The sequence below is a fragment of the Dipodomys spectabilis genome, unplaced genomic scaffold, assembly GCF_019054845.1.
Source record: "Dipodomys spectabilis isolate Male_0828 unplaced genomic scaffold, ASM1905484v1 ptg000085l, whole genome shotgun sequence".
In the NCBI taxonomy this organism is placed as follows: domain Eukaryota; kingdom Metazoa; phylum Chordata; class Mammalia; order Rodentia; family Heteromyidae; genus Dipodomys; species Dipodomys spectabilis.
In genome coordinates, this window is record NW_024870762.1 from 7,429,765 (window position 1) to 7,457,408 (window position 27,644).

The 27,644-nt window shown below is 36.7% G+C and overlaps 3 protein-coding genes across 3 annotated transcripts; 2 read left to right on the top strand and 1 right to left on the bottom strand.

Moving 5' to 3' along the window:
• The first annotated feature begins 2,834 nt into the window (after positions 1-2,834).
• Positions 2,835-3,773, top strand: LOC122111447 (olfactory receptor 2B6-like). The gene has a single exon (XM_042684285.1). The coding sequence runs from the start codon at positions 2,835-2,837 to the stop codon at positions 3,771-3,773; it is 939 nt and encodes a 312-aa protein (XP_042540219.1).
• Positions 3,774-17,974: 14,201 nt separating this feature from the next.
• Positions 17,975-18,913, top strand: LOC122111404 (olfactory receptor 2B11-like). The gene has a single exon (XM_042684226.1). The coding sequence runs from the start codon at positions 17,975-17,977 to the stop codon at positions 18,911-18,913; it is 939 nt and encodes a 312-aa protein (XP_042540160.1).
• Positions 18,914-22,797: 3,884 nt separating this feature from the next.
• Positions 22,798-23,736, bottom strand: LOC122111403 (olfactory receptor 2B11-like). The gene has a single exon (XM_042684225.1). It carries the CDS (start codon positions 23,734-23,736, stop codon positions 22,798-22,800), a length of 939 nt encoding a protein of 312 aa, XP_042540159.1.
• Positions 23,737-27,644: the final 3,908 nt, after the last annotated feature.

Consider the following 27,644-nt stretch of genomic DNA (forward strand, 5'->3'; position numbering starts at 1 on the left):
GAATTGGCGCTGTGGCTCTAGTGGTAGAGCACTAGCCTTGAGCTGAAGAGCTGAAGGACAGTGCCCAGGCCCAGAGTTCAGGCCTTATGACCAATAAAAAAAAATGTAATCGATACCTAACATATAACTAAACCCCTCTGTGTATCACCCTTACAGTAACAATAAATAATTGGTTAATTAGAAGTGTGAAAAAATCTGTGACACAAACCAATGAAAGAATGAAATAAAAAGTTATGTCTGAAGGTCTACCAGCAGGAAGTGTACACAGAGGAGTGTACACAGAGGGTTAGGGAACATGAACATGGTGGAAGTACTTTACATACACACATGGAAATGTTGCGATGAACTCCTCTAGTGTAACTAATATATGTAAATACTCATTTAAATTCCAGAAAATCATTTATTAAACTAGTTCTGCTCTTTATTTATTTATTTATCTGGCTTTTCTGTATTTATTTACTTATTGATATGGATTATTATTTATTTTTATGATTCAAAAGTAAAATCTAGTACATTTGGAAATCAAATGTGTTTATTTAGATCACATTTAACAAGGGCTTGTTGTTAAACTTGCTTCACCAGATAACTAATTGGACATAAGAAGCATTTCCATAGAGACTGTTCCAAGGAACTTTCTCTGGTGACTCAGTTGGGAGAAGGACTCATGAATGACTTCTGCGAAAATATGGCCCACGAGATTATAGGAAAAGCATACAAATAGAATGCCCATAAGACATACTTGGTATTGCTTTTGTAACATAGACTTTTTTCTTCTTTCAGTACCCTGTATCTTCTGAACATTATAAGTTCTGAAGGTCATGCTTAAATATGCACCATTGGACTACAGCTTCTCCATTGTTCTCTGCAAGTTTTGAAATTTTCAAGTTTATTCCTTCACAATTCCATTTTTATTGAAGGATTTTTATCTAAGTAAGGTAAGTGTAGACTGGTTTGGATGGGCCATGCATTCTAAGGGAATGCTGGAATATAGGTAGACAATGATACCAAGACACATAGAAAAGGCCTAAAACATTTTATTTAAGAAACACTTTTTTTCTAGGTTTGTAACACAATGCCTCTTGCATCCTAGATAAGTGCTCTACTAATCAGAGAACTCCCAGCCCATAAAACCTTTCCCATCCTTTGGGGGATACCTAATTTAGTGGCTCTAGGACCAACTAGATCTCTTAGTACTTATCTTCCATCTATTACTTCAAACAGTACTAAAACATTTAAATTTCAGTAAATTACCAAATTTCAGCAAATTAACAAATTTAAATTACCAAATATGTGAAGAAAGAATGCATCATTCAATCATGTGGCCATAACACAAATAACTTTTTCCCAGTTTTAGGTGATTGAAATGAGGACCTAATACTGTTGCTCCTTGGTTGTGGCCTTTTACCAGTTGAACCATACCTCTAGTTTAACACGCTGGTGGACAATTAGAAATAGACTCTCATAGACTTTTCACACTGAGATACTCAGCCTCCTGAATAGTTAAGATTATGCATATGAGGCCACTACAACCTGGCTAAAATCATTTTTAATAGGTCAAAATTTAGTGGGTAACTCATTACCTGACTTAAGTAACTGTAACCCTTCTGTATGTTGCCTTTATAATAACAATTAAAAACAAAAAAAAGTAAAATCAAAATATCAAAAATAAAAAAAATGTTAATGGGTGAACTTTGGCATATGGTTCAAGCAGAGTTTTTCAGGTCAGATAAAAGTATCTTTTTTCTTGTGATATTTTACTCTAGAAAGCTAAAAATTGTTATAAATGTGAGTTAAATAGATGATAAAATTAAAACATGAATACAACTATGAGTGGAGATAGTTTTTGAAAGATGTCATTTTAACATAAAAGATGGTCTGGTGGTATGAATCTGTCAACCAGCTATAGCAAAAGCATAAACAGGAGATTGTAGTCCAGAATGGCCCACACAAAAAGTGAGACACTATTCAAAAACATCAAGAGCATAGGGGAGGGAAGGGATAATTGGAGAAAAACAAAGGAAGGGGTAACAATGCCCAACAAGAAATGACCTTACTGATGTAACTGTAACCTCTCTGTACAGCATCTTTACAAGAAAATAAAATTTAAAAAAAAAACAAGAGCAAAAAGAGCTAGAAACATGCCTCAAGTACTACAGTGCTTGCTTAGCAAACGAAACTGTGAGTTTAAACCCCATTGCCACCCTCTAAAGAGTGGACCAATATATAATATAGTTTTTTTTATCATATTAAATAAGCAAAATAATAAAATATGAGTATAATAATACTACATGAAGAAACAATGTTTCTTGAATATGATAATTTAATAATGTAGGTGATGGCAAATTTTAAAATATTACTTTTAACAATTCAATTCTTAGCATATTCTATCTGCACCTTAGAATAGTCACCATGAGAAGTTAGACTAAACTTATGTGATGTTATAATAATACCTTGAATAGTATCAGCCCACACTGTTTCAGAAAACATCACTGGAGTACAAATACCTTTATCTTTCTGTGTGTACACTGGGCCTGGAACTCAGAGCCTGAGTGTGCTCCCTCTTCGCATTTTGGCTCAAGTCTAGCATTCTACCACTTGAGCTACATTTCTGGCTTTAGCTCATTAATTGGAGGTAACTGTTCCAAGACTTTCCTGCCTGGGCTAGTTTTAAACCACAATCCTCAGATCTCAGCCTCCTGAGTAAACAGTAATAAGAGAAGGTGCCATAAGTGCCTGACCGCTCCTCATCTTCTATACATGGTCAATGGGAAACAATAATTTATCATTTTGTCATAACTCCATCCTTTTTCTATAGGTGAAACTTATTGGAAAGAATGACAGTGATCAATGAGAGTCACCCACAACAGTTCATTCTACTAGGATTTGCTGACCAGCCTTGGCTGGAGCTTCCTCTATTCATTGTTCTTCTGATCACATACCCTATGGCCATGATGGGAAACATCGCCATCATCCTGGTGTCCAGGTTAGACCCCCGGCTCCACAGCCCCATGTATTTCTTCCTCACCAACCTCTCCTTTTTGGACATGTGTTACACCACCAGCATCGTCCCTCAGATGCTGTTCAACCTGGGGAGCTCTGAGAAGACCATCAGCTACATGGGGTGTGCGGTTCAGCTTTATTTCTTCAGCACAATGGGGGCCACAGAATGTCTGCTCCTGGGTCTTATGTCCTTTGATCGCTACGTAGCCATCTGCAGACCTCTGCACTACACCCTCATCATGAACCAGCGCCTCTGCATCCTGTTAGTATGCACTGTGTGGCTGTGTGGCATTACCTATTCTGTGTCAGAGGCCACAGTTACACTACAACTGCCATTGTGTGGCATCAATCAACTGGATCACTTGTTGTGTGAGATTCCAGTTCTGATCAAGACTGCCTGTGGTGAAAAGGAAGCCAATGAGCTCGCACTCTCTGTCATATGCATTTTTGTATTAGCTATTCCTCTGTGCTTAGTTCTGGCTTCCTACACATGTATTGGACATGCTATATTGAAAATAAAATCTTCTGAAGGAAGGAAAAAGGCCTTTGGGACATGTTCCTCCCATCTCATTGTAGTTTTCTTATTTTTCGGCCCAGGAATTACTATGTACCTGCAGCCCCCCTCCTCCATCTCAAGGGACCAGCCCAAGTTCATGGCTCTCTTCTATGGAGTGGTGAGTCCTACCCTCAACCCCTTCATCTACACCCTGAGGAATAAGGATGTCAAGGGAGCATTAGTCAACCTGGTGAGAAGCATCTTCAGTTCTAAGTAATGCTTGATATCTATCAAGTTATTTATTTTAGTAGGAATATGGGCTTCCTAGTAAATCTTGTCTTATCATCTAAACTGGTGTTATTTGTTCTTCTCCTACAATGCTTATATTTCCTCATATTTTCTTCTTATATAAGGCAAAGATTATACTCAAATAGTCTGCACTCATATGAGTAATCAAATTTTACTAATTTTTAATTCTAATTGAAATAATAACAGTAAATGTGTTAAGTAAAAATTATAATATTAATTCAATATTTCAAGCTAATCATTGTAATATAGCATGACAGCAAATAGCATCAATGGATTCGTTATCAGTGTCACCTTAGACATATCTAGGTGGGGAGCATGGCTTCACTACATTCAGGGTGAAACACTCTGTTGTAGAAAAATCATGAGTTTATCAACCTCAGTTTATGTAGATACTATTGCTCTTTCAAGGGGTAATTTTAAATCTTGTTTAACAATACATGAAAAGTAATGTTTTAAACTAGAGAATATATGTTTAAATATTGAAATGAACAGCAGAGAGAAAGAGTGTAGATATATCTTAATTATCCTTCTAAATATCATGAGTTTTCTGGATCAATGAAAGAATAATACTGATAATTAATCAAAACTGGAAGCATGTTTGTACTTGGACTGGATTAGAATGTCTTTCCGAACTTCAATAATCATCATGTCAAAGAAATAATGTGCATTTGTGAAATGACACATAATCTGGTTATATAAACAAATATGACAATCTTTTCACTGATACAAAGTGTGAATACAAATAATACTTAAAATCTGTATCATTAACGATGTAATGTCCATATCTTTAATGTGGAACTATTACCACTAACTTAAACCATTATACTAAAATTAGCTGCAATGTGTGAAAGCAATGCATTTAGGGTTTTTATATTCACCTAAGATTGCATTTTATGTTATTATATAAGAAAAATAAATACTCTTAAGGAAAACAATGGTCATTTGAAATTTTTAGAATATCCTCTGGTGTGATCATTGAAAACTGAAAATATGGAAACAAGAGGTTCTCATTAGACCCTGGATGTAGTTCATTCTTTTTTCTCTGTTGTTTTTTATTCTTTCTTCATTTCTCTTAGTTTTTTGTACCTCGTGTTTTGCATAATAGACAATGCAATATGTGGTAGGGAAAGGGAATCAGAGAAACAGTAAACAACAGATGAACAACAGCAACCTTGATACTCACTTGACACTATGTTGGATAGGAACATTACAACTTGGGCAGGGGATGGAGGAATAGGGAAAGGAAAGGAGGGATGGAGTAACAATGATTACAAACAAATGTACGTATTGCCAATGTAACTCTAACCCCCTCCTCATCACCTTTTCAATAAAATAAAAAATATAGAAATAAAAATAAAAATGAATTAACAGCAACCTGATCCACTCACTCAATGGTTTGTTCTTGAAAGCAATGGGTATGTTTATATTTAGCTTGGAAAAATTCTAAGTAACTTAACAATGGACTGATTTCTGGTTGTTGCTGATTGTCATAAAAGGTTTATAATTTTAACAAACATATACATGCCTGTATGTGTATATACATAACAAAAATTCTCTCCTAAAATCCAAGCACAGAGGTTTAGGGGAAATCATGAGTTTGAGGATCTAGCTTCAATCCAAAACCACAAATCTGTCTCAAATCAAAACTACAGATTCCATGATGTTATATAATAGCTTTATTTTTACTAGTTAAGATAGTCTTTGTCTTAATCTCACATATACATAAATGCAGTAACCTTAAACTTTGGAGGCAAAACCTGACAATTGTTGTGTTAATAACATACCTATTAAAATTGGTTGTAGGCTTTACAACTGTTCTCTTAAATTGTTCTTGGAGCAAAGTCTTGACAAACCAACAAGAAAATGATGAACAGAATGGTAGTAGAAAGTCTTTGCCAATCAGTAACTCCCTTGAATATAAATGAATTGAATCCTCCAATCAAGAAAAGGTGAAAAGATGATGACTAAGATGCTGCAGTCGTTATAACCATAAAGACATAACGTTTTAAACAACTTTGTGTATAAAACTATCTTCATGGGTGAGGGGGGCGGGGGGGGGGGGGAGGATGGGAAGGGATGGGAAGGGGAAACAAAGGAGAAGGCTACAATGCTTGATAAGAAATGTACTCATTATCTTGCCCATGTAATTGTAACCCCTCTGTACAGTATTTTCACAATAAAAAATAAATAAAAATTTTTAAAAAAACTATCTTCATAAGAGCAAAAAGAATGACAAACCAGTGCCTAAGGATGGAGTCTCTGAAACAGCCAATATGTCAGGCATACACTTGAAGACTTGAGCTGTAGCTGGTTGCTAAGCCACACATCAACTTCAAACATAGGACAAATCTGACTTTGGATTGTCCTCTAGTGCTGGAATGCAGACAAGATGTAATGGGCAGACAGCAAAACTGAAATATGCCATATATACCTGAGATAATGACAGTGACTGCAGGCTCAGAGAAAATAGTTTGGCTAGAAAAATGCCCAGAAAACAAAGTCAAACTACAGAGATTGGAATAAACACCTAATCCTTCACTATGAAGGAAATGGCACACTGGACAAAACAGCATGCTTTTTTGGGAAAACATAACCTAACCTAACCCAATAAAATACCAAAAGCTGATTAGGTAGCAACTATTATGGGTGATCTCTTGAATTTAATACATCTGTTGTAGAAAAACTCAGTGAACTTCAAAAGAATATAGATAAGTGATTTTAAAAAGTTTAACAAACAGATGAATATATGTTTAAAAAAAATAAAGCAGTCTCATGTTAAAAAAAGACATTAAGGAAAATTTAAAAGGTATAAGGAACGTCAATAGCAAAACAAACAAAAGACATGATAACTACACTCAAACACAAGTTACATGAAAATACACTCAGAAGAAAAGAAAATGAAGAGTAAAAACAAATTATACTGTGGGATAGTGTCAAATGAGTCAACTTTAGTTAGAGTTGAAAAGGGACTTCAAATGCCAAAGAAAAATAAAATCTTAATAAGAAACTTGACTCTTGTGAATGGTGCTGAAGAAATGTGTGTGTAGTACTTGGATATTTATACTCTCAGTTCTTGGAATTTTATTATGTGGAATAAGCCTAGAAGTCCAACAATGGATGAATGGATAAATTGTGTATGCACAATGGAGTATTACTCCTAAAAATTAATGAAATTTTGCCATTTGTACAAAAATGGACAGAAGTGGAGGTCATCTTGTTGAGCAAAATAAGAGATCTATTTTATGTTTGCTCTCACATGTGGAATATAGGCCTAAAGACAAACAAATATGCAGGCAGAAAAACTTATAAAGATTCAAGAGGGACCACTGGGAGATGAAACCAGTAGGGGAAAACGTGACAAGGGAGGAAGGTTGGGTGTAAATAAGATTGAAGTATATTATATATGTGTATAGAAGTGTCATCACCAAATGCATTATTTTATTTTAGAAAGATAAATATACAGTTATGTGAAGGTCAAAGAATGCTCCAATGAATGGCTGCAACATGCAAATATTCGCAGAAGCTCATGAAGTTTTCCCCAAAATAGATCACATTTTAAGTCACAAGCAGGTCTTTAACATTGTAAGAAAATGGATCTGGTAGTTTATCAGGTCACAATAGAATTAAGATAAAAATCAATAGCAAGGGCTGGGAAGGTGGCTCAGTGGTAGAGCGCTTGCCTTGCATGCCTGAGGCTCTGGGTTCAATTCCTCAGCATCACATAAGCAGAATAAAGCCGGAAGTGGCGCTGTGGCTCTAGTGGTAGAGCGCTAGCCTTGAACTGAAGAGCTGAGGGACAGCGCCCAGGCCCAGAGTTCAAGCCCCACGACTGGACCAAAAAAAAAAAATCAATAGCAAAAGAATCTACTGAAAATCCAACAAAAAGAGTTCAAACAGTATATTAATAAATGATCACTAAGTCAACACAAACATAAAGGCAAAATGTTAAAAATTGCTGGATTAAAATGAAAAAGATTTACGAGACAAGCATGCATTGTTGAAGTAACCATATCAACTTGCTCTAACTGGTAACTAATAAAATTGATGTTTACAAATTTTCACATAGAAGTGATCCAGTTGATTATGAACACACAGGTGCAACTGGAAGGTCATTATGACTTCTAAGAAGGAATAGGCCATTCCACCCAACAACACGATCGACACTAAGAGGAGGTGGGTGCGCTGGCTCATGAAGAGGGTCTGCAGATGACCATCTAGAAATCAAAAGACATCGTGGCCAAGAGCAGGCTTTCCAAACACCTCCCACACACACATTGTGCTGTAGAAATAAAGCTGAACCACACATGCAGGGTAGCTGATTATCTTTGTTGAGCTTCCCAAGCAGAAGAGCATCAGAGGGACCATCCTGGTGGTATAGCACATGACCAAAAAGGAGAGGTTGGTGAGGAAGAAATATATGGGGCTGTGGAGATGGGGATCTAACCTGGATACCAGGATGATGGCAATCTTTCCCAGCAAGGCCATGGGGTATGTGATCAGAATAACAATGAATACAGGAAGCTCCAACCATGGACGGTCAGCAAAACCTGGTAGAGTGAACTCTGGGGTGGCTGTCATTCACTAGTGTCATTATCTTAGAATATGATGAGGAAAAAGTCACAATAGGCTAAAACACTACTAAGCTTTGATATGCAAAAACAGAGATAAGGCACAATAAATTCAGTGACAAATGATATGAAGGGTATGGAACCAGTTGACTCCTTTTCTCCTGACACCATAAATTAAAGGGAATTCCCAGCCACCAGTGAACTAAACAATTTGAATCTCAATTTTTTATATTGTACTAGAACATTGACCAGAAAAGAGTCCTTCATATAATGTAGAGTAAACACCAAGGGATCACATACAAAAGAGATACGCCTGTGCTTTCATTTTCAAATTTCATCATCCATAAAAATTCAGCAGAAGTTGTTAAAATGAAGTTTCTGGGTTTCTATCTACGGGTGCCTGTTAGCATAGCTGTGTCATGGGGCATTGAATCACGTGGCTCCTCAAATGCTGCTGCTAGACAGTGCTGCAAAGTTAAAGACAGTTAAGGTTTTGAGGTAGGATGAATAGAAAGAGCAGAAAATCTGGAATCCCTAAGAAAGGCACAGTCACCAACATTTTGTCATGGAAATTAAGACAACTTTGGAGTTAAATGATCTATCTTAACTACTCAGAATTGAACAGGATGATGAGACAGGGTCTCACTGTGTTGACTATGGTGGTATTGAATTCAGCAGTTCAAGTGATATTCTGGTCATCCGTCATTAGCCAGTACAGGAACTACGGGGCTGCATTACCACACCCAGGTTAATTTTACCACTAGTTTCCTAAATTACCAGTTGAGGAGATCTACTTCCCTCCACACTTAAGAATTATGTGTTTATATTCTGTTTCTGACTTAAATACTGGAATGAGACGTGGAGCCTTTGTTCTTTCAATGTTACCATTTATTTATCTGTCTTGTAGGAATTTTATTGAGTGGGATTTGACAGCATTATCATTGTCTACTAACGATAGATAAGCAACTGAAACTCAAGTTTTGACCTTACAAGCAGCTACTATCAAGAGAAAAATATGCCAAATTCCCAATTAAATTCCAAAGACTTGTTCAAAGCCAAAAGCAAGTTGCATTTTCTCTACCTACATTCTTTGTTTTCAGATGAGTTACCTTGAACACAATAGTGTTCTCCTTTTGTGAAAAAGTCTTTTGATAGAAAAAATTAGGCAATGTGGGGTTTGCTTATACTGTGAGTATTGAACTAAGTTTCATAAAACCTACTATATTCTGTCATTTGATTATGTAAGAGATTTCTACTTCATCCTGGTATTCATTTCTCAAGATACTGTGCTTACTATAATTTAAATGCTTTTAAGGGAGGTCTAAATAAGATGCTGAGAAGGATCAACTACTAAAACAAGTCTGTTAGTTTTGAGAGCTATTAGATATTTACCAAACTTTGAAAAGTTTTCCAGAAATATTCCTCACCTTTCATATGCATAATGTATAGCATGATCTACACATTCCAGCCTTCCCTCAGAATGCATGACTCTCACAGACATCTAATTGCTTACCTTATCTTGACAAAGATAAACTGGTAAAAGAAATTCAGTAGTGCTTTTCATGCTTGTGGCAAATCGTTCAGTATTTGAGAATTTCCATCAAAGTTCCTAGCCTCCTCTATTGATATCAATGTCAAAAGGACAAAATAATGAATTAGGCAATCCAGAAAAATATGTAAACAGTTTTGTGGCTGTGTTATGTATATACTGTGCCTGATTCCTCTTGGGCATTTTTTGTTTGTTTTTAGTTTGGTTGTTTTTTCACTTGTGGGGCTTGAACTCTGGGCCTGGGTGCTGTCCCTCAGCTCTTCAGCTCAAGACTAGCACTTGAGCCACATTCATCTACTACTTCAGCCACAGTGCCACTTCCAGTTTTTCTAAGTGGTTTATTGGAGATAAGAGTCTCACAGACTTTCTAGCCCAGGTGGCTTTGAACTGTGATCCTCAGATCTCAGCCTCCTGAGTAGCTAGAATTACAGGTAGGAGCCACCAGCGCATACCTTGGGCATTGTTTTTTTACATGGTCAACTCATTTATTCTCCCAGGTGACTTAAAAGAATATTCCTTGGGAAACAGTTCTTTATGGAAAGTATTCTTATGTTTAATTAGTTCGAAAGTGTCATAAAATAACCCATTCAATTGCTCATTACACTGGAGTTTGAAAATTAATACATCTAGAGATTTTTATAATTACGTACTACAAAATAAAGACGGATCGAGAAGAGAAAATGCAAAATAGGAAAGAGAAGAAAAAGACTGGAATAGAGAAACAGGGAAAGCTAGAATCATTGTGGGAGCAGGGTAAACTGAGAAAAAGACAAAGGAATCAAAAACAAATAAAAATAAAAGGGAAAGGAGAAAAGCAGTCATCTAACTACAACCATCACTTTAAACATGTAAAAAACAAAAACACAGCAATCAGTATTTTTTCCTCTCTGTCCTAAAGAGAGTAGGTCTTTAATCCTGAGGTTTATAAAGGGGCTGCACCATGGCCTGGTTTCTGTGGTATGTGGAATTCAGGACAGCATTGACCTGGAAGCAGACCTACTGGTACAGAGAATGTAGAGGCTGCCTTCCATCAGTGCCTGGTCCATGATAAAAAAAAAAAAAAATCCCAGGTTGAATGTCTCTGTCTATATTGGTTTCTCCTGGGCACTAAATTCCCAAGCAGTGGCTCTGTTTCTACACAAGTACACAAGGCAGTGGAGACAATGAAGCATGCAGTAACTGGGCCAACCAAGCGATTGTATGCAATCTTTGTGCTTCACAATTCTTGGATTTAACACTTACGAAAGTACAATTCATGTTATAGTTTCAGCTCTGCCACCAGTACAGGAGTCCTCACAGCTCGGTGGCTCATTTTTTAGTAATTTTAGCCTTTCACATGTCAGCTTAACTTCAGTTAGCATTCCTCTTTACACCCCAGTAGCTTCTGATGACTCTTAAGCAAAACCTTAACTTAAGAGTAGAGTGCGGAACCCTTTGGGGTTTGGATCTATATACTTTTTAAAGGAAGCTGGACTTCACTTGCATCTGTGTGTCATGTGGTACGTTGATCTCCCACCTTGGATATTTTTCTTGAGTGTTTGATGATGTACACTTATGGATCTTCTAGATGCTTTCTTATTTTTTATTAAGTTTTCTGTTGTGAAAATACTGTACAGAGGGGTTACAGTTACATGAGCAAGGTAATGAGTACATTTTTTTGTCAAGCATTGTTGTCTCCTCCTTTGTTTTTCCCCTACCATCCCATCCCTCCCACCTCCTCAACTACACCAACACCAGTGCCTCCACCCCCCACCCCACCCCCGCCTAAATAGTAAAGTTCATTTTTCAACATAGCGTCTTCTACATTTCATTGTTGCAATGGGTCCACCTGTATCCCTATTTAAACATTTTGGTTTTTTTCCCTTCCCCTCCCCAAATTATACCAACATCAAATACAGAGAAAACAGGGGTTATACCATGGGGGAGGGACATACAAAGCAACAACAACAACAAAATCACATGGTACCTTTATAAATATGTTAGAAACAATATCAAGAAAGAAAAAAACCCTTGTATCCTTTTCTTGAGATTCATTTTGCTTAACATCATTTTATCTGACCTGGGGCCTGTCTTGTATTTCCATACAGATTCTCTCCATTTTACTGTGCACACTATGTTAGAGTTCAATGTTTTCTTTATAAACCCCAAGTTCAGTACTTTTGCATTTTTGTCTGGATTCTATTGTTCTCTGTGTGTATTTCTCATTTGATCTATTTTTCTGTCTGTTGTTACTCTTAATATATAATAAATATACTATAATAAATATATAACCTTTCTATGATACATGTAAATATCATATATATTAAGACATTAAATTCTATTTTAAAATGGAGGTAGGAAGGAGGGTAATGGAATATAATAGAAGGGTAGAACTTGTTTAAAGCATATTTGATGTATCTATGGAAATACTACAATGAAACTTTTTATAATTAAGGTATGCTAATAAGTACTAAATCACTCTTGATCCATTCATTGATTGTAAGGAAATCTGAGTTGTTTCCATGACTGGGCTATTGTGATTAGTTCTGCAACGAACATGAGTTGGTAGATGCCTTTATTTTATCCTGACCTGCAATTTTTTTAATAAATTCTTAAGAGTGATATCACTGGGGGGTGGGGAGCAGGGAAGATGGGAAGGGATGGGAAGGGGAAACAAAGGAGGAGGCAACAATCCTTGATAAGACATGTACTCATTACCTTGCCAGTGTAATTGTAACCCCTCTGTACGGTATTTTCACAATTAAATAAATAAATAGAATGATATCACTGGCTCATAGGATAGTTCCGTTTTTCATTTTTTGAGGAATCTCCATACATCCTTCCACCATGGTGGCACTAGTTCACATTCCTACCAACAATGGATAAGGGGTTTCTTTGTCTTCACATCCTTGCCAGCATTTATTTGTGTTCTTGTTAATCACCACTCTTTCTAAAGTGTGATGAAATCTCAGTACCATTTTGATTTGTATATATGGCCAAAGATATATTTTTCATGTATTTATCAGCCATTTTTTTCTTCTTTGGAGAATTGTTTGCTCAGTTGTTGGCTATGGGGAAGATTAATTTATGAAAAGGTATCCACCACACATCTATTCCATGACTGTGATTGACTGTTTGGGGGGGATGAATGAGAAATGGGAGAGGGAAAGACCAGTGGAGGGTGAATAATGTTGAAATCCATTGCATCCATGTAGGAAGATGGCATAGAGACACTCACTGAAAGCTGTTGAATAATGAGGAGACAGAGGGGATAAAGAGAACAATCAATGCAGCTAATCCGATTAAAACATAATACATACATATGTGAAATACCATAATGTAACTCCTTTGTATAATTAATATACACTAAAAAAGAATTATACCTTTAAAAATGAATGATAGGAATGTGAACATCTTGCTGGGGTGTGGGTAGTAGTAGGAAGGGCAAAGGTGAATAGGGAGGGAAAATAGGAAACTGAAATGAGAGATTAGTTTGGAAAGAGAGGAGAGAAGATGGTGGTGAGTCTGATCAAGGTACGTTGTATGTATGTATGGGTGTGTCAAAATGAAAGTCCCTTGTACAACTAATTGGTGTTAATGAAAATATTACCAAAGGAGGATAATCTTAAGAGAGGATCATAAAGGCTCAATAGCTATGTGCATATGATCATTTAAAATAATATTTATCAAAATGAATTCCAAGAAATAGAAACAAGAAGTGTTTTTCTCTTTGTTGTTGTTTTTGTTTTCTTTACCTTTTGTCTTCTTTGTTAGTTTATCTGTCTTTGGGAAGATAAGGGTAGCACAGGAAGAGTGGGTCATAGGATAAACATATGTAGCAGTGATACTCACTAGGCACTATTTGAAAATGAACTATTCAATTTGTAAGGGGAGACAGGAGGGAAAAACTAGGAGAAAGTGAGGGAAGGGGTAGCAGTGTTCCAAAAAAAAATGTAGGAAATAGTGCTGTGGCTCAAGTGATAGAGTGCAAGCCTTGAGCAGAAAAGCTAAGGGACAGCGCCAGACCCAGAGTTCAAGCCACATGACTGACAAAAAAAAGAAAAAGGAAAAAGAAAATACAGCTAAAGCCATCCCTGAGTTGAGCTGGCACTGTTGGCTCAGGTCTGTACGCCTAGCTACTCAGGAGGCTGAGATCTGAGGATCATGGTTCAAAGCCAGCCTGGGCAGGAAAGACTGTGAAACTCTTATCTCCAAAAAACCACCAGAAAGCAGCAAGTGGAGCTGTGGCTTCAGTGTTAGAGCACTAGCCTGGAGCTGAAGAGCTGAGGGACAGCACCCAAGCCCAGAGTTCAAGCCCCTCAACTGAGAAAAAAAAATGTAATCAACACCTAACGTATATCTGTAACCCCTCTGTATATCACCTTTACAGTAACAATAATTAATTAATTGGTAAATTAAAAATGTAAAAAAAAAAATCTGTGAACCAAACCAAAGAAAGAATGAAAATAATATAAAAACAAGCTATGTTTGAAGTCTACCAGCAGGATTTGGGAGGGTGTACACAGAGGGTTAAGGAATGTGAATATGGTGAAAATACTTTATATACATGTATGGAAATATTGTGATGAACTCTTCTAATGTAACTAATATACGCAAATAGACATTTAAATTCCAGAAAATCATTTATTAAACTAGCTCTGATTTTCTGTATTTTAATTATCTATTTATTGCTATGGTTTATTGTTCATTATTTTATGATTCAAAGATAAAATCTAGTACATTTGCAAATTAAATATTTAGATCACAGTTAACAGGACTTACTCTAAAACACACTTCACCAGATAATTAATTGTACATAAGAAGCATTTCCATAGAGACTACTGTTCAAGGAAATTTCTCTGATGACTCAGCTGGGAGAAGGATTCATGGAATGGCTTCTGTGAAAACATGGCCCAAGAGATTACAAGAAAAGCATACAAATAGAATGCCCATAAGACATACTTGGTATTGCTTTTGTAACATAGATTTTTTTCTTCTTTCAGTACCCTGTATCTTCTGAACATTACAAGTTCTGAAGGTCATGCTTAAATATGCACCATTGGACTACAGCTTCTCCATTACTCTATGCAAGTTTTGAAATTTTCAAGTTTATTCCTTCACAATTCCATTTTTATTGAAGGACTTTTATCTAAGTAAGGTAAGTGTAAACTGGTTTTGATGGACCATGCATTCTAAGGGAATGCTGGAATATAGGTAGACAATGATACCAAGACACATAGAAAAGGCCTAAAACATTTTAATTCAGAAACACTTTTTTTTTGTTCTGGGTTTGCAACACAATGCCTCTCGCATCCTAGATAAGTGCTCTACTAATCAGAGAACTCCCAGCCCATAAAACCTTTCCCATCCTTTGGGGGATACCTAATTTAGTGGCTCTAGGACAAACTAGATCGCCTAATACTTACTTTATCTTCCAGTCTATTACTTCAAACTAAAAGATTTAAATTTCAGTAAAGAGAATTTAAGAATATTAAATTATAAATATATGAAGAAACAATTCATCGTTCAATCATTTCACTATAATACAAATCATGTTTTCCCAGTTCTAGGGGTTGAATTGAGGGCTTAATACTCCTACTCTTTGCTTTTTTGGTCGTGGGGCTTGAACTCTGAGCCTAGGTGCTGACCCTCAGCTCTTCAGTTCAAGGCTAGCACTCTACCACTTGAGCCACAGCGCCACTTCCTACTCTTTGCTTTTGAATGGTGTTCTACCAGGTAAACCATACCTCCAGTTTGACATGCTGCTGAACAATTAGAGATAGACTCTCATAAACTTTTCTTCCTGCCTGGCTTCACACTGTGAACCTCAGCTTCCTGAGTAACTAATATTACACATATAAGGCCAGTGTCACCTGGCTTATAAATCATTTTTAATATGTGGTCAAAATTTAATGTGTTTCCCTGGCTTATGTAACTATAGACCTTCTGTATATCATCTTTATAATAACAATTTAAAACTGAAACATTTTGAAAAATCAAAAACAGGGCTGGGAAGGTGGCTCAGTGGTAGAGTGCTTGCCTTGCATGCATGAGGCCCTGGGTTCGATTCCTCAGCACCACATAAGCAGAAAAAACTGAACGTGGCACTGTGGCTCAAGTGATAGAGCACTAGCCTTGAGCTGAAGAGCTGAGGGACAGAGCCCAGGCTCAGAGTTCAGGCCCCATGACTGGCAAGTGTGTGTGTGTGTGTGTGTGTGTGTGTGTGTGTGTATGTGTGTGAAGTTTGGCGTATGTTTCAAGCAGAGTTTTTCATGTCAGATAAAAGTATGTTATTTTTCTTGTGATATTTAATCTCTATAAAACTAAAAAAGTGTTATAAATGAGTTAAATAGATGATAAAAATTAAAACATGACTAACATACACCAGAGTGAAAATATGAATGGAGATAATGTTTTTGTAAGATGCCATTTCAACATAAAAAGATGGTCTGGTGGTATGCACATGTCAACCCAGCTATACCAGAAACATAAATGGGAGACTTGTAGTCCAAGATGGCCCCCACAAAAAGTGAGACACTAGTCAAAAGGGGCTAGAGCAAAAAGGGGCAGAAACATGCCACAAGTAATACAGTGCTTGTCTAGCAAACACAAAACTGAGTTTAAACCCCAGTGCGCCTCCCCAAAAGAACTAACCAGTGGGCCATTATATAATATATGATATTTATTATCATATAAAATAAATAAAATATGAAGATGATAATCCTACATAAAGAAACAATAATCATCTTGAGTTTAATAATTTAATAATGTAGGTGATGTCATTTTTAAAATATTACTTTTAACAATTCAATTCTTAGCATATTTATTCTATCTGCAACTTAGATTAGTCACCATGAACAGAACTTACACTGAATTTATGCTGTGGATAATAATACCTTGAATAGTATCAGTGCACACTGCTTCAGAAAACATCACTGGCATACCAATACCTTCAGTGGAATCTTCAGATTTTGAAATTAAACTGTCACTGTCTCCTTAATTCATTTAAGACATTGGTTACTTTTTGATACTTAATCCTAAATTATTAGAAGATGATAGGTATGATCAGATAGGTATGGGAAATACATTGTCCTTTATTATAGGGTCTGGTATGTATTCTCAATGACTTAATGCCAATGGGCACAAATGGCCAATTAAGGATTGGTTAAAATTATTATTATTTTCTTATCATTGATGAACACTCCTGGAATAACATTCATATCTTCATACATTCCTATCTTAGGTGAGTACCATTCAGAGAAACCACAGGGTAGCTTTGAGGATTTAATGAAATAAAGCATACCAAAACTGCCTTGTACCTATATGAATGCAACCTGACACTCTTCTCCATTAACTGATTAGTAAATTAATTCAGAATTTTGCCATGTGGCTTCAATCTTCATCTTTCTATTTGAACATTAACCATTTAACAGAAAATTGTTGGTTTCATGGATCATATCTCACCACTAAAAGAATGATTTAAATTAAAATCTTCATTATTGTTATACAGAATCCAAAAGTAAGCTTCAAAATACTTTTAAAATCAGGTAACTGGTTTTAACTTGTAATGGGATTTCAAGGGAAATTCAGTAATCTATTATAATATATAATATGTTATATACATATATATGTATGTATTATATACACATATACACATATATATTATATATATACATAGTATATATATAATATACATATAACTAATATATATTATACATACTAGTAAGCTCTTGCATCTCATCTTTTGTGTGTAAACTAAGGATTGAACTCTAGGCCTGAGTGTTGTCTCTTAGTTTGTTGGCCCAAGTCTAGCACTCTACCACTTGAGCCACAGCTATACTTTGGGCTTTTTGCTGATTAATTGGAGATTAGAGTCCCACAGACTTTCCTGCCAGGGCTAGTTTTAAACCACAATAATCAGATCTCAGCCTCCTATAATACTGTATTATAGGCATGTTATAATATGAGGTACTTGACTGCACCTCATCTTCTATACATGGCCGGTGCACAATTATATTTTATAATATTACTATAACTCCATGCTTTTTCTACAGGTGAAACTAATTGAAGAGAATGACAGTCATCAATGAAAGTCACCCACAACAGTTCATTCTACTAGGATTTGCTGACCAGCCTTGGCTGGAGCTTCCTCTATTCATCGTTCTTCTGATCACATACCCCATGGCCATGATGGGAAATATTGCCATCATCCTGGTGACCAGGTTAGACCCCCGGCTCCACAGCCCCATGTATTTCTTCCTCACCAACCTCTCCTTTTTGGACATGTGTTACACCACCAGCATCGTCCCTCAGATGCTGTTCAACCTGGGGAGCTCTGAGAAGACTATCAGCTACATGGGGTGTGCGGTTCAGCTTTATATTTTTCATTTCATGGGAGCCACAGAATGTCTACTCCTGGCTCTTATGTCCTTTGATCGCTACGTGGCCATCTGCAGACCTCTGCACTACACCCTCATCATGAACCAGCGCCTCTGCATCCTGTTAGTGTGCACTGTGTGGCTGTGTGGCATTACCTATGCTGTGTCAGAAGCTACTGTTACACTACAACTGCCATTGTGCGGCGTCAATCAACTGGATCACTTGTTGTGTGAGATTCCAGTTCTGATCAAGACTGCCTGTGGTGAAAAGGAAGCCAATGAGCTTGCACTCTCTGTCATATGCATTTTTATATTAGCTGTTCCTCTGTGCTTAGTTCTGGCTTCCTACACATATATTGGACATGCTATATTGAAAATAAAATCTTCTGAAGGAAGGAAAAAGGCCTTTGGGACATGCTCTTCCCATCTCATTGTAGTTTTCTTATTTTATGGCCCAGGAATTACTATGTACCTGCAGCCCCCCTCCTCCATCTCAAGGGACCAGCCCAAGTTCATGGCTCTCTTCTATGGAGTGGTGACTCCTACCCTCAACCCCTTCATCTATACCCTGAGGAATAAGGATGTCAAGGCAGCATTAGTCAACCTGATGAGGAGCATCTTCAGTTCTAAGTAATGCTTGATATCTATCAAGTTATTTATTTTAGTAGTAACATAGGCTTCCTAGTAACTAGTGATTGGCTTATCATTTAAACTGGTATTATATGTTCTTCTTGTACAACCTTATGTTTCTTCTTATAATTTTTCTTCTTATATAAGGCAAAGATTATACTCAAATAGTCTACACTCATATTAGTAATCAAATTTTACTAATTTTTTAATTCTAATTGAAATAGTAATAGTAAATGTGTTAAGTAAAAGATAAATTATATTAACTCAATATTTCAAGCTAATCATTGTAATATAGCATGACAGCAAATAGCATCAATGGATTCATTATCAGTGTAACCTTAGACATATTATGCATCATTTATCCATGTCTAGGTGGGGAGCGTGGCTTTATTGCATTCAGGGTGAAACACTCTGTGTTGTAGAAAAATCATGAGTTTATCAACCTCAGTTTATGTAGATACTATTGCTCTTTCAAAGGGTAATTTTAAATCTTCTTTAACTATACATGAAAAGTAATGTATTTTAAACTAGAGAATTTGTTTAAATATTGAAATGAACAGCAGAGAGAAAGAGAGTATAGATATGTCTTAATTATCCTTCTAAATATTATGAGCTTTCTGGATAAATGAAAGAAGTAATACTGATAATTAAGCAAAACCTGGAAGCATTTTTGTACATGGACTGGATTAAAACGTCTTTTCAAACTTCAATAATCATCATGGGAAAGAAAAAACGTGCATTTGTGAAATACATAATATGGTTATATAAAAAATGACAATCTTTTCACTGATACAAAATGTTAATACAAATGATACTTAAAATCTGTATCATTAATGATGTAATGTCTATATCTTTATTGTGGAACTAACACCACTAACAAAACAGTATACTAAAATTAGCAGCAGTGTGTGAAAACAACACATTTGGGGTTTTTAATATAAAACTAATATTGCATTGTGTGTTATTACATAAGAAAAATGAATACTCTTAAGGAAAACAATAGTCATTCGAAATTTTTAGAATATCCTCTGGTGAAAATATGGAAGCAAGAGGTTCTCCTTGAACCCTGTATGTAGTTCATTCTTTTTTATCTATTGTTTTTTATTCTTTCTTCATTTCTCTTAGGTTTTTGTACCTTGTGTTTTGCATAATAGACAATGCAATATGTGGTAGGGAAAGAGAATCAGAGAAACAGCAAGACAACAGATGAACAACAGCAACCTTGATACTCACTTGACACTATGTTGGATAGGAACATTACAACTTGGGCAGGGGATGGAGGAGTAGGGAAGGGTAAGTGGGAGATATAGAGGGATGGGGTAACAATGATTACAAACAAATGTACTTATTGCCTTACTTATGCAACTGTAACCCCCCTGCTCACCACCTTTACAATAAAATTTAAAATATAGAAATAAAAATAAAAATAAATTAACAGCAACCTGATCCACTCACTCAATGGTTTGTTCTTGAAAGCAATGGGTATGTTTATATTTAGCTTGGAAAAATTCTAAGTAACTTAACAGTGGAATGATTTCTGGTTGTTGCTGATTGTCATAAAATTTTATAATTTTAACAAACATATAGATGCCTGTATGTGTACATATGTACATACATATATACATAACAAAAATTCTCTCCTAAAATCTAAGCACAGAGGTTTAGGGGAAATCATGAGTTTGAGGATCTAGCTTCAAACCAAAACCACAAATCTGTCTCAAATCAAAACTACAGATTCCATAATGTTATATAATATCTTTATTTTTACTAGTTAAGATAGTCTTTGTCTTAATCTCACATATACATAAATGCAGTATCTTAAACTTTTGAGGCAAAACCTGACAATAATTGTATTTAATAACATGCCTATTAAAATTGGTTGTATTTTTTTTTTACATCTCTTCTCTTAAATTGTTCTTTGTACTGGGCTAGCTAAGCGGTAGACTAGAGAAAGGAGCAAAGTCTTGACAAAACAACAAGAAAATGATGAACAGAATGGTAGTAACAAGTCTTTGCCAATCAGTAACCCCTTGAATATAAATGAACTGAATCCTCCAATCAAGGAAAGGTGAAAAGATGATGACTAAGATGCTGCAGTCATTATAGCCATAAAGACATAACATTATAAACAACTTTGTGCTAGAATGCAGACAAGATATGATGAGCAGACAGCAAAACTGAAATATGTCATATATACCTGAGATAATGAAAGTGACTGCAGGCTCAGAGAAAATAGTTTGACTAGAAAAATGCCCAGAAAACAAAGTCAAACTACAGAGATTGGAATAAACACCTAATCCTTCACTATGCAGGAAATGGCACACTGGACAAAACAGCATGCTTTTTCAAGAAAACATAACCTAACTTAACCCAATAAAATACCAAAAGCTGGGTCTGAGAAGGTGGCTCAGTGGTAGAGCGCTTGCCTTGCATGCATGAGGCCCTGGGTTCGATTCCCCAGCACCACATAAGCAAAAAGATAAAACCAGAAGTGGCGCGGTGGCTCAAGTGGTAGAGTGCTAGCCTTGAACTGAAGAGCTGAGGGACAGCGCCCAGGCCCAGAGTTCAGGCCCCACAACCAGACCCAAAAATTAAAAAATAATAATAATAATAAATAAAATAAAATACCAAAAGCTGATTAAGTAGCAACTATTATGGCTGATCTCTTGAATTTAATACATCTGTTGTAGAAAAACTTGGTGAACTTCAAAAGAATATGGATAAGTGATTTTAAAAAGCCTAACAAACAGATGAATATACTTTTTAAAAAGTAAAGCAGTCTCTCATGTTAAAAAAAATGCATTAAGGAAAATTTTAAAGGTATAATGAGCATCAATAGCAAACCAGAACAAACAAAAGACATGATAACTACACTTAAACACACTTTACATGAAAATACACTCCAAAGAAAAAAAGGAAAATGAAGAGTAAAAACAACTTATGATACTGTGGGATAGTGTCAAATGAGCCTTTCAACTTTAATTCAAGTTGAAAAGGGACTTCAAGTGCCAAGGAAAAATAATAAAATCTTAATAAAAAAATGACTTGTAAATATTGCTGAACAAACATGTGTGTGTAGTAGATGGATATTTATACCTTCAGTTCTTGGAAGTTTATTATGTGGAATAAGCCTAGATGTCCAATGATGGATGAGTGGATAGAGAAATTGTATATAGAAAATGGAGCATTTCTCCTAAAATTAATGAAATTTTACCATTTGTACAAAAATGGACAGAAGTGGAGGTCATCTTGTTGAGCAAAATAAGAGATCTATTTTATGTTTGCTCTCACATGTGGAATATAGGCCTAAAGACAAACAAATATGCAGGCAGAAAAACTTATAAAGATTCAAGGGGGACCACTGGGAGATGAAACCAGTAGGGGAAAACATGAAAAGGGAGAAAGGTTGGGTGTAAATAAGATTGAAGTATATTATATATGTGTATAGAAGTGTCATCACCAAATGCATTATTTTATTTTAGAAAGATAAATATACAGTTATGTGAAGGTCAAAGAATGCTCCAATGAATGGCTGCAACATGCAAATATTCGCAGAAGCTCATGAAGTTTTCCCCAAAATAGATCACATTTTAAGTCACAAGCAGGCCTTTAACATTGTAAGAAAATGGAAATAATCTGAAAGTTTATCAGGTCACAATAGAATTAAGATAAAAATCATTAACAGAGGAACCTACTGAAAATAATCAAACACAGCAAGATTGAACAGCATATTAATAAATGAACACTAAGTCAACACAAACATAAAGGCAAAATGTTAAAAACCACTGGATTACAATGGGAAAGATTTAGGAGACAAGCCTAAGTTGTTGGAGTAACCCATATCATTTGGTCTAATTGGTAAATAACAAAATTGATGCCTACAAATTTTCACTTAGAAGTGAAGATGCCCCTCACCAGGCTGCCTAATGCCCCCTTCACATCTTTATTCCTCAGGGTGTAGATGAAGGGGTTGAGGGTAGGAGTCACCACTCCATAGAAGAGAGCCATGAACTTGGGCTGGTCCCTGGAAATGGAGGAAGGAGGTTGAAGATACATGCTAAAGGCTGGGCCATAAAATAAAAGAACTACAATGAGATGAGAGGAACATGTCCCAAAGGCCTTTTTCCTTCCTTCAGAAGATTTCATCTTCAATATAGCACGCCCAATACATGCATAAGAAGCCAGAATCAAGCAGAGAGGGACAGCTAATAAAAAAACACATACCACAGAGAGTGCAAGCTCATTGGCTTCCTTTTCACCACAGGCAGTCTTGATCAGAACTGGAATCTCACACACCAAGTGATCCAGTTGATTATGACCACACAGGGGCAACTGGAAGGTCATTGTGACTTCTGAGAAGGAATAGGCCATTCCACCCAACCACACGATGGACACTAACAGGAGGCAGGTGCGCTGGCTCATGAGGAGGGTGTAGTGCAGGGGTCTGCAGATGGCCACATAGCGGTCAAAAGACATCGTGGCCAAGAGCAGGCTTTCTGATCCACCCATTGTGCTGTAGAAATAAAGCTGAACCACACATGCAGTGTAGCTGATTATCTTTCTAGAGCTTCCCAAGCAGGAAAGCATCAGAGGGACGATGCTGGTGGTATAGCACATGTCCAAAAAGGAGAGGTTGGTGAGGAAGAAATACATGGGGCTGTGGAGACGGGGGTCTAACCTGGACACCAGGATGATGGCGATGTTTCCCAGCAAGGCCATGGGGTATGTGATCAGAAGAAGAACAAACAGAGGAAGCTCCAGCCATGGACGGTCAGCAAAGCCTAGTAGAATGAACTCTTTGGGGTGACTCTCATTCATTAGTGTCATTATCTTAGAGTAGGATGCGGACAAAGGCACAATAAGCTAAAACTCCACTATGCTTTGGACATGCAAACACAGAGTGAGGTACAAAAAAATTGAGTGACAAATGATATGAAGGGTATGGAACCAGTTGACTCCTTTTCTCCTGACACCATAAATTAGAGGGAGTTCCCAGCCACCAGTGAACTACACAATCTGAATCTCAGTTTTTTATATTGTACTAGAAGACTAACAAGAAAGGTGTCCTTAAGATAATGTAGATCCAACTCAAAGGGGATCACACACAAAAGAGATATGCCTGTCCTCTCATTTTCAAATTTCATCATCCACACATAAATCAGCAGAAGTTGTTAAAATGAAGTTTCTGGGTTTCTATCTCCGGGTGCCTGTTAGCACAGCTGTGTCATGGGGCATTGAATCACGTGGCTCCTCTGAAATGCTGCTGCTAGACATTGCTGCAAAGGTAAAAAGAGTTAAAGTTTTGGGGTAGGACTCATAGAAAGAGCAGAAAATCTGGAATCCAATAGAAAGGCACAGTCACAGGGCTGGGAAGGTGGCTCAGTGGTAGAGCGTTTGCCTTGCATGCTCAAGGCCCTGGGTTCGATTCCTCAGCACCACATAAGCAAAAAGAAAAAGCCGGAAGTGGCGCTGTGGCTCAAGTGGTAGAGCGCTAGCCTTGAGCTGAAGAGCTGAGGGACAGTGCCCAGACCCAGAGTTCAGGCCCCACGACCGGACCCAAAAAAAAAAAAAAAGAAAGGCACAGTCACTAACATTTTGTCATGGAAATTAAGACAACGTTGGAGTTAAATGATCTATCTTAGCTACTCAGAATTGAGAAGGATGATGAGACAGGGTCTCACTGTGTTGACCATGTTGGTATTGAATTCAGCAGCTCAAGTGATACTCTGGTCATCAAACAGTAGCCAGTATAAGAACTACAGGAATGCATTACCGCACCCAGCTTAATTTTACCACTGTTTCCTAAATTACCAGTTGAGGAGGTTGGATCACACAGATATAATTTCCCCCACACTTAAGAATTATGTGAGCTGGGATTATGTGAGCTGGGCACTGGTGACTCACGCCTGTAATCCTAGCTACTCGGAGGCTGAGATCTGAGGATCACAGTTCAAAGCCAGCCCAGGCAGGCAAGTCTGTGAGACACTTATCTCCAATAAATCACTAGAAAACCGGAAGTGGTGTTGTGGGCCTTGAGCTGAAGAGCATAGGGACAGTGCTCAAGCCCAGAGTTCAAACCCCATGACTGACAAAAAAAAAAAAAAAGACTTGTGTGTTTATTAGTTTTTTTTCTGACTTAAATACCTGAATTAGACTTGGAGCCTTTGTTCTCTCAATATTACCATTCATTTAATTAATCTAATTAATCTGTCTTGTAGGAATTTTATCTTATTGAGTGGGTTTTGGCACCGTTATCATTGTCTACTAACGAGAACCAACTGAAACTCAAGTTTTGACCTACAAGCAACTGCTATCAAGAGAAAAAGAAGCCAATTCCCATTTAAATTCCAAAGACTTGTTCAAATACAAAGGCAATTTGCATTTTCCCTAACAATATACTTTGTTTTCACATTAGAGTTACTTTGAACACAATAGTGTTCTCCCTTTGTGAAAAACAGCCTTTTGATAGATAAAAATTAGGCAATGTGGAGTTTGCTTATATTGTTAGGGTTGAACTAAATTTCATGAAACCCACTATATTCTGTCATTTGACTGAGAGATTCTATCTCATCATGGTATTCATCTCTCAAGATACTGTGCTTATTGAAATTTAAATGCTTTTAAGTTAGATCTAAACAAGATGCTGAGAAGGATCAACTATTAAGACAAGTCCAGTTGTCCTGAGAGCTATTAGATATTTCCAAACTTTGAAAAGGCTTCCAGAAATGAAATATACCTCACCTTTCATATGTATAATATATAATATCATCTACATCCATTCCAGCCTTCCCTGAGAATGCATGATTCTCACAGACCTTACCTTATCTTGACAAAGATATATTGGTAAAAAGGTCTTATAAAGAAATTCAGTAGTGCTTTTCATACTTGAGAAGATGGATAAACTGTAGCAAACCGTTGAGTATTTGAGAATTACCATTGAAGTTCCTACTCTTCTCTATTGATATGAATGCCAAAAGGACAAAATAATGAATTAGACAATACAGAAAAACACGAAGACTGTTTTGTGGAAGTGTTATGTATATACTGTGCCTGAGTCCTCTTGGGTATTGGTTTTTACATGGGCCACTCATTTATTCTCCCAGGTACTTAACAGAGAATATCCCTTGTGACACACTTCTTTATGGAAAGTATTCTTATGTTCAATTAGTTCACAAATGAGAATAGCTTGGTAGCAAGTCGACACTGTCCTCAAATGTGTTATAAAATAACTCATTCAATTGCTCAGTACACTGGACACTCAAGCAGTGGAAATTGTTTATTAGGAGTCAGAAATTTTTTCCAGGACTCTTTTTTGTACATTTTTTATTGTAAAAATGCTGTACAGAGGGGTTACAGTTTCTTGAGCAAGGTAATGAGTACATTTCCTATTGAGCATTGTTGTCTCCTCCTTTGTTTTCCCCCTACCATCCCTTCCCTCCCACTCCACAACTACCCCTCCACCCCCTGCCAAAGTTGTAAAGTTCTTTTTCAGCATAGTGTTTGTACATCTCATTGTTACAATGGGTCAACTTGTATCCTTATTTAAGCATTTTGTTTTATCCCTTCTTCTCCCTGAATTAGAGAAGTGTATATACAAGACAGGGCACTGACATCAAATACAGTGAAAACAGTGGTTATACCATGGGGGAGGAACATACAAAGCAAAATAAAACAAAACAAAAAAAAACACATGGTACATTATAAATACTCTCTCTTCCTCTCTCTCTCTCTCTCTCTCTCTCTCTCTCTCTCTCTGCTATGTACACATATTCAAACACAGATAAATACAGGAGTAATATAAGTCTGGCTCTGTACTCTGGACCTTATCTTCTTTAGCTCAAGACTAGTGCTCTACCACTTAAACCACAGTGTCACTTCTGGCTTTTTTTTTTTTAACTGGAGATGAGTTTCACAGACTTTCCTGCCTGAGCTGGCTTCCTATTTTGATCCTCAGTATTCCAGTCTCCTGAATAGCTAGGATTACAAGCATGAGCCACTGGCACTTAGCTCAATTTATTAATTTTGATACTAGGACCACATGTTGGGGAAAGGACATCTTTAATCAATGGTATTAGGGAAACTGGATAGCCACACACACAAAAAAAACTATGAAATCAGACCCCATCTCATGCCTTGTGCAAGAAGCAATTCAAAATGGATTCCAAAGCCTAATCCTAAAATTGTAAATTATAAAATTTCTTTTTTTGTTGTTTGTTTGTTTTGGCAGGTCATGGGGCCTGAACTCTGGGGCTGGGCACTGTCCCTCACCTCTTCAGCTCAAGGCTAGTACTCTACCACTCAAGCCATAGAGCCACTTCTGGCTTTTTCTGCTTATGTGGTGCTAAGGAATCGAACCCAGGGCCTCATGCATGCAAGGCAAGCACTCTGCCACTGAGCCACCTTCCCAGACCGTAAATTATAAAATTTCTGAAAGAAATCATAAAGGAAAAGTTCCAGGTTGTGGGTCTGGACAAGGAATGTAAGTCCAAAAGCACAATGACAAATGGCAATGGTACACATTAGCAAGAAACTAATTAACAAAATAAAATTATTTTAATATTTTAATAGACCGCTCAATGCACATAGACAAGATGTGAAAATTAACTTTACCAACCTTACTAAACTGAACTATAAGATATGCCCTTTCTCTAAGGATCAGTTAACAAGGATCAGGGAAAAAACTAAATGTTTTGATTAAGTGAAGAATTTGCAGTCTGCAAGATAATGAGTCCATT